Genomic DNA, 8,046 nt, shown 5'->3' on the forward strand with positions numbered 1-8,046 from the left:
GTGATTATTCTTGTGTTAGCAGGGGGACGCAGATGATTTTGGGAAGCTGCGTGGGCTCATGCTGCGTTCTCAGCTGATTGTGCTTTTAAAACACAAGGTGGGTGTTCTCCAACTGCTTGTGGTGTTGCACTTAGAAGTGTTGACACGTGCTCATCTTTTTCCGCGGCCACTGCAGTCCACCACCACTTAGCCTCATTGCCTCCCCTGCTAAACCAAAAACTTTACCCTGAACCAACGTATGCCTCGTTTTTTCATATTTTAATATGTTTTATATTAATCTTTGAAGTCACTGGGATAATTGGCAATGAATTACTTGGAAAAAGCATTTTTATTCAGAAAAAAAAAACCTATTTACTATATACCAGCAAGGTTGGCTCACTTGTTAGAATGAATGGGCACAGGTGCACGTTCTACATGCGCATGTTTGCACGTGCATTTGCACGTTCCCTTGCGCACCTATCTTCATACAGTCGAATCCCCAAGAAAATGCTGGCCATTTTAATATGTTTGCTTGAAAACTTGCATTTATTAGTTACAACAAGCTGCATACTTGACATTTTTACCGATCGATTTAAGTGGTATGCTTCTGAATTCAAAATCCTTTGAACGCATACTGGTTTTCTAAGCAAATCCATACCCTCTCCATAACGTTTTTGGAGGAAAAAATATGAGAATCATTGCTTTTATAATTGGTATGTGATGAAAGGGATTAAAGATCGACATCCTGCCACTTATAATCACGCATGGTTAGCAAGTATGCAGCTCATTAGAGCGATGGCACTTAGAATGACTTTAAAGACAACAGGTGACTGAGTGTCCTAATTTTAGAAATGCAGTTTTGCCAAGTCGGAGGCCACAAGCCTAAGTAACCCACGCGGCCTTCCCGACGCGAGGAGTGCAGGCCTTCATGGAGCGGAGTGACGTGGGCGAGCCGAGGCACCGGCTGACGCTGAAGGACTTCCGGGACGCGTACCCGCGCTTTCCACCCATTCAGTCGATACACGTGTCGGAAGAGGAGCGCGAGTGCACCGTCGACCTCTCGAGCTACATGAACCCCACACCGTACACCGTACCACAGGTGCCGCCTTCCCTGCCATTATAATAATCTGCTAAATTTCCTTTTTGCGACATTATTTTGGCACAGGGGTAGCTTTCACCAAAGCGCTATTTTTGACAGGTGATTTAGTCTTTAAATATGGAGTGATGTTGCTACGTGTAATCCCAATTGGGTAATTTGTGGGTATTTTTTTTTAAGGAGCTACATTTGGACCAATGGGCTACTCTTTTTTAAATGATGTCAGGGGATCTTTAATATCCACTGTAAAGCAGACATCACTTATAGTAGTACGTTTTTACCCTTTAAACTGGTACAAAACTGACACCTTTATACAAGGCATCATGTTTGCAAATAACCGCAACACAAGCAGTCAAAATGCAAACAAAAATAAACAACTCTGATAATGGTAATAATATGCACTGTCCTTGAAGTTGATTGGTCCACACCTGAGACAGCTTTCCTTAGAGCCTAGTCTCCATTGGCGTTGGACCAGATGACGCCAAAAGGTGTACAACTCAAAAACAGTGCACTATCGGAGTATTGAGAGCTCGGGGTAAGCATTTACACTGAGACCTCCTTTACCAGTGGCAAAATATAGTAGGTTTTTACCCTTTAAACTGGTACAGACATCACTTATTTGTATGGTTAATACGCTGCAATTATAACCAGGGAGGCCTGCCATATTCGAACAGTAAACTTCTACCACAAGTGGCGAGCACGCTACAGCTAGATGATGGCCTCGCCCCCCCATATTGTCTTGCTTGTCTGCCCTGTGCACCATTTACAGCAGGGATAGAGAAATGTCCAAGCAATGAATGAAACTGGTCATTAAAATTATTGGGTAGCAGTAGTTTTACATCTAATAGCATTGGGGTCAAGGGGTGCTCCAATGGCATTCTTGCATGTGAGTTTGATTCCTGGCCACAGCTAATATCTGTAGCAAGTGATATCTTAACCAGTCCCAGGCCCTCCCCCCTTTACCAACCCTCAACAAACCAGGCTGATGAGGTATGGTCAAAGAACCGCCTTGACTGAAACAGGATGGGAAGGCTGTTATCCAGCCGTGGCTTCATAAAGGACGGTACATTATGAATGCCTTGTCTGACAGCACAGCTAAGACCATACCTGTCAACCCCTTATCAGTGCCTACCTTATTACAGACCAATTCAGACCTTATTGGTCATCCCGTGCCCTTATAAATATCAAAGTTTATCCTACAAAGTCCCATAACAAGGGAGACACACAAACAAATAGATACATTTTTTTGCCCGTATCGAAACGTCTGAAAACTCAATTTCCCCGTACAAGAATACGGGTGAACAGTATGGGTTGGCAGGTATGCGAGAGAGTTGAATGTGGAATGCCTGTGGGTGCTGTCTTTGCCAATCACTGTCTGTAGGAGGCGTCGCTGCACAGGATTTTCAAGCTGTTCCGCGCGCTCGGGCTCCGCCACCTGGTGGTTTGCAACGGCGACAACAGGGTGAGGCGTCATTCAGAGTGCCGCGTGCTGTTGCGCAATCACGCTGGCGTGTGTCTGTGTGTAAATGTAACCACCCTGCACTAAAATATAACCTGATCGCTCAGAATGAGCTGTATCTTATAAGATCTCAGGAACAATGACGCTGTACTTAAAACGGGAGTTGTCGGCATGGTGGGCAGAGGAGGGCAGTGCATCAAAACACATTGTTGTACTGTACTGTAAGTTCTAGTGTGGTGAAGTATTAAAAACAACAACCCTCATCGCGTGGGGAAGCCTTTATCCAGCAGTGGATTTAGAAAGTGAATGTTTTTTACAGTGGAAAATATCTGTTAACTGTTATGTATTTAGGCCTGCAGGTATATGTATGATTATCTAACTGTTAGCCCGTGCATTTTCATGGGCACTTTTAATCTGCATTTGTGTGTGTTGGTCATGTGTTTGCATTGCACAGGTAATTGGGCTGGTGACCCGCAAGGATCTGGCACGGTACCGCTATCACAAAGGGGGCCTGGAGGAGGTGCCGCTTACGCAGACGTGATGGTGCGGAGAGATTGGCCTTCATTGGCTTCGTTGCTTTCAGGGCCAAAGGCATCATTGGTTCAATGGCAGGAGGACAAGCTGGCAAATGTAGCGCGTGTTTACAATTGTACGTCGAATAGTGGATGCTGTGTGTGTGTATGTGTGAATACCCGCGTGAGTAAATATAATATACAGATCGAGCGTATGCTTTTTCTATAATGAAAGTGTTGTTTATGTTGGTACAAATGCAACATTTTTCCAGTGGGGGGCCACTAACATTTAAAAGCCTGATGCGCTCAGGACTGCATCCTTAATTGCTTAAGTTTGTGGTCTTAGGTCACACGTGGGAGAACTTTATATTCAGGCTTTAATTACCACTCTCTTCACAAGTAACCTGTTTCACTGTACACTGGTTGAATTCACATTTCTTACCTAAAGCTAGTAGGTAATAGGCACTCCAAATGCGAATTTGACTTTCCTACCACTAGGGCAGGGGTCGGCAACGTGCGGCTCTGGAGTGGCATGCGGCTCTTTAAGGATGCTACGTGACTTTATTTATTAAGGACCGTTTCGTATTCACATGCATTGCGGCTCTGGAAATATTGAGTTCTTTACTAAATTCGAAAAAATGCCTTTTCTCGTTATTTCGATTGCCAACCTTCTGATCTATGGGGTGTTTATATTGCTTGAAATTTCTTGCTAAAAGAGCAATGCTTCTTTCAGAGCATTGAGTATTAATAGATCCTACAAAATTGCAAACCTTAACACTCGCCGCTCTATCCTGTACTTTGATTGTGATTTCCACGTAATATTTTTTTTTGAACCACTTAACATTCATATGTGGTTGTTTTTTTACTTGCCACTCCTGACCAAATCACCTGGAATGCGCCAGATCCGGAAGCTAGGCATGGTTGATCCTGGATAGTGCTTGGATGGCCGGCTACCATGCCGAAAACAGGGCTTATAGGCTGCTGCAGGGCTACTGTGTTTGCAGCTAGCAGCGTAGGAATATTTCGTTTTGTATTTTTTTCCAAGATGCTCCAGCATTTATGCTCGAGCCTTCACCAACCCACGTTTACCAGCGTGGTGGAGTTTGATTAGACAACCCATGGGGTGGGGGGGGGCCCTTATCCATCAGTGTATTGACATAAGGGTTGTACATTTGTTTTTCTTGCCAGGGGTCTTGCACAACGAACTTTGTGGCACTGTGACCACTGTGTTCACTAAAGTGAAGTGGCAGCAAGTGGCCCCAACACTGACTGGGGAATGCTGTATAATCAACACTTCTTACAAATGTGCTGCAGTAGCATTTGTTTGTACTTCAAGAGTTAATTGCACAGTGGCTTGGCTCTGTATCAAGCTATGAAGATGGCTACCTTTTCCATATGTTGCTGCTTTATTTTTTATCCCAATTTTGAGATTGCCTGCTCCTGAAATGAGAGCGGGGGTGGTGGGGGGGGGGTATAGACATGATACGAGAACTTCGCCTGTCACTGCAAGCTGTGTGAATTGATTTCACGGCGTAATTTACTCGCCTGTTTTATCTGGAATATATATTTATGTAAGTGTATATTGCACAGTGCATACAATGAAGGTACATTTTAAATTAAATACGAAGTAATTATACAAAGCAGCCCCTAGCAGTAAATTGTGAATGCAATTGGTAAATAAATGAGGATTTAGAAATACACCTGGAAAAATATTTAGCCACAATGTAATGTACTACAGGGACTCCTCTATTTATGAATGAGTTAGGTTCCAGAGGTATGTGTGTAAGTCGATTTGTTCGTAAGTCCAACTTTACTCCTGTCGATTCCAAACATGTTGTACGGCGTGTACACTAAACACGGGGAATGGCTTTAAAAGTTGTATAATCTGTAGATGTCGATGCCACTGGTTCTTGATCTGCAGATGCCACCGCCGCTATCTATTGCGCAGTGGTTGAACTTACGACTCTAACTCTGAACCGGAAACTGGACATATGGACAGCTTTGTTCGTATCTTTGAAAGTTCTTAAGACGAATGTTCGTAAGTAGAGGAGTATATTCTCATAATGGGTGCTGCTGTGGAGTAATGGGTTGCGCATTGATCTCCCGTTGCGGGAGTTGAAACGATGGGGCACATTTATTAAATCCCCCGCCGCAGCATAAATTGGTACACAGTCTATCGGCAGGTGGCATGTTTGTGGGGTAAAGTGTGGGGGCTCCCACCTTATCCACTATGTCTGGCCAGCGTGGGAGAGTTGGGCTGTCTAGAGCTACCTTTAGTGGACGCTGTTCCGCCGTGAGTAAGCAATTGCACGGCTGCACCTCCACCTTAATCTAAGTGTGTTCTCACTTTTTTTTTTATCCAGCCTGCGATAACGTGCCAACACCTTTCATAATGTGCCCTGCTAAATGGGCTGGTTTCCTTGCACAAAGTGCTAAGAGGCACTTTTCTTTTGCTGTGCTTGCGCGCGTTTGACCGTAACACTGTGCTCCTGCGTGCGCGCGCCCACGTGTGAATTGTGTGTGTACCCGTCTCCGTCACAATACAGGAAGGTGAACTTTTAGTCTCACTCGGATTCACAGGCGGAATCAGCGAAGCAGGTGGCTGGATGCAGTTGTGTTTTGGTTGTTATTGTGCTCTGGCACAGTCGCGTACAAGTTTGATGTTACACAGCGTCTGCTTAATACTCGGGTAATAAAACAAAAAACGTTAAATTGGTGTCCCGCTAAAGTCATTTGTCATCTCCATCAAATGACTAAAATAATTTGCTGTCAACCAGGAGCACGTTCTTACAAATGAATGCTGATGCGTGTTATGCCCATGAGGGATGGGAATGTAACGCGATGGCCAGGGGAATGTAAGAAGGTGTTGAAAGGTCGTGAAAGGTTATTTATTTTAACAAATGGATGTATGGTGTCAGGTGTATGTAGCAACGTATAAGTAACTGGAATGAGTGTGTTTGGCTTTAGAAAATTAAGATGTAACGTTTTACCAGATGCCATAGTTGCTATGCTATTTCATATGCCTCAAGGCTCTTTCGGGTGTCATCCGTTGCATACCAGACCACTTTTTTCCAGGAAGGTGTTAAATGAAGTCTTATGAATGAATATGAAAGCCTGGACACCAACGCAGTCAAAAAAATAATTCATTTAAAATAGCCGACATGTCTAGCCTCTTGGCATTTTGGGTCTGCGCACAGCGACTGTAATTTAAAAAAATGGCCCCAGCAGCCCATATGACTAAATGGATCGTCTTTGTGGCACACGTGCTGGTATTTGTGTGTGCGGTGTTAAGATTGGCCTCTGGAGAAGGCTCGTGAAGAACGCTACTGGGCAGTTAAGAGGCAACAACGGAGGGCAGAGGATTGACGCTCACAACTACGAGCAGAGAGCCGGGCAGATAAAATATAGCAAGTTGGCACAGTAGGGGGTATAGCTGGTGCATCTACCAGTCACCTCAGTCAGCCAAACCACGTCACCTGGGTCTGTCCCGAGACCTGTCTGCGAGCCTTCAACACTTTACGTGGCCTCAAATTGCACCTGGCCTGTCACAGGCTGTGGTGATGTCACCGTCACTTTTGGTATAAAATAGCCATGTGTTTGACCAGCAGTGGCCCCCAAAAATGTTTCTAAATGTGTCAGGGGGCTGGCAGCGCAATGCAGTGCTGCGAGTGCTCTATCGAAGTGCGTGGCAAGGGCATGATGTGCCCAGCCATGTCCTTATCTCATGCACACTCGACGTTTGTGCTGCAATCAACCTTTAAAGATATGTCCGTGACACCTTGTATGTAAATTTGGACTGAACTAAATATAACTGATATCATTACAACAAAGTTATGCAATGCATTGTGACATAAGCTTGCAAAACTCCAGTCCTCCATCCTGAGCCCACATTGTTGGGGCTTGTGCAGCATTGCCCGTGCATAGCCCATATTTCACGATCATCGCTCTTTGTCTCAACATTTAGCCTTCGTCAAAGTGGCGTAGGGTGCATATCATGGGTCCTGATGCAAGGAGTCGTGTAATTACCAGCGAAACGTCGTACTTAAATTGTAAATGTTTTGGATTTACTCTCCAACTCACCAGTGGGCGGGAGTAGTAACTAATTGCCACGTGTGTTTGCGTGACAAACCTTACTGGCTGTGTCGGGTGGTGGAGGGTTATGACACATTTATACTTACGCGATCTAAACCAAAAACCATACGAGTGATATTAATACCTCCCCCTCCTATGAAATATCCCACCATGTTCATAATTCAGCGCCTGGATCCCTCCAGCCCATGGGCCCCGGTCTAGTTGCACCACCGACAGTACACACTTGGTAGCTATGCCACTACTCTGTAAGCCACGTGGGTGACTGGCCTTGTGCAGAGCGTTACACGTGTTGGGCCCCTCACGGCACGTTTTAGGGCTAATGGAACCAAGACCACAGGGCCCAAACAAATGTTATGAGTGCATGCCGGAATACTGTGGCGCCGCCTTTTGAATCTCAGCTTGTGTAATGGTACAGAAACGCGCTCTTAGTGGAATAAATTAAATATGAATTTTGTGCTTTTGTCCGTGTCGTATGGTATCTCGAAGGGTATGCATTATAGCATTTTAATGTGGTGAATAGCAGATTCGTACACAGGGCTTATTTTTTCACGTCATTTTTCCGGGGCTCATCTATTTACAAACCCTCCAGCCAGCCCTTTGTGTCTTGGGGAGGCGGTGATATTTTCTGGAACTCAACAATGTACAGCTCCGGATGAAATGATGCTCTGCTCATACATATAGTGCTGTGGTGCACAATCATTCTGCATGATTCGCAGAATAATTACAGTTGTAGAATTGCATAATGCACGGATATTCAAAGCAATTTATGAGCCTAAAAACCACACTGTCTCATATCTCAATTGGTAACAGAATAATAATATGTTCGTATTATGTTAGTTTAATTAACGCGTCTGTGATCTCTGATTCATCAGCAGAAATTTAGATAGAATATAGCTGTAAATAATACA

General features: G+C 44.5%; 1 protein-coding gene across 3 annotated transcripts in view; it reads left to right on the forward strand.

The window, feature by feature from the left end:
* Positions 1-7,592, forward strand: part of CLCN7 (chloride voltage-gated channel 7) — a 33,124-nt gene extending 25,532 nt beyond the window's left edge. The window contains exons 22-26 of one of the 3 annotated variants that reach the window (XR_009756428.1): positions 20-97; positions 902-1,078; positions 2,457-2,537; positions 2,989-3,183; positions 5,593-7,592. Coding sequence is in view for 2 of the 3 variants with exons in the window: in XM_061570121.1 (XP_061426105.1) it covers positions 20-97; positions 902-1,078; positions 2,457-2,537; positions 2,989-3,075 (423 nt within the window). In the remaining variant the exon portion in view is untranslated. Of the gene's footprint in view, positions 1-19; positions 98-901; positions 1,079-2,456; positions 2,538-2,988 lie in introns of all 3 variants that reach the window. The other 2 variants (XM_061570121.1, XM_061570122.1) reach the window with 2 other exon arrangements.
* The last annotated feature ends 454 nt before the right edge of the window (positions 7,593-8,046 follow it).

The sequence above is a fragment of the Lethenteron reissneri genome, chromosome 44, assembly GCF_015708825.2.
Source record: "Lethenteron reissneri isolate LAM-NWPU_2019-01 chromosome 44, ASM1570882v1, whole genome shotgun sequence".
Taxonomy (NCBI): domain Eukaryota; kingdom Metazoa; phylum Chordata; class Hyperoartia; order Petromyzontiformes; family Petromyzontidae; genus Lethenteron; species Lethenteron reissneri.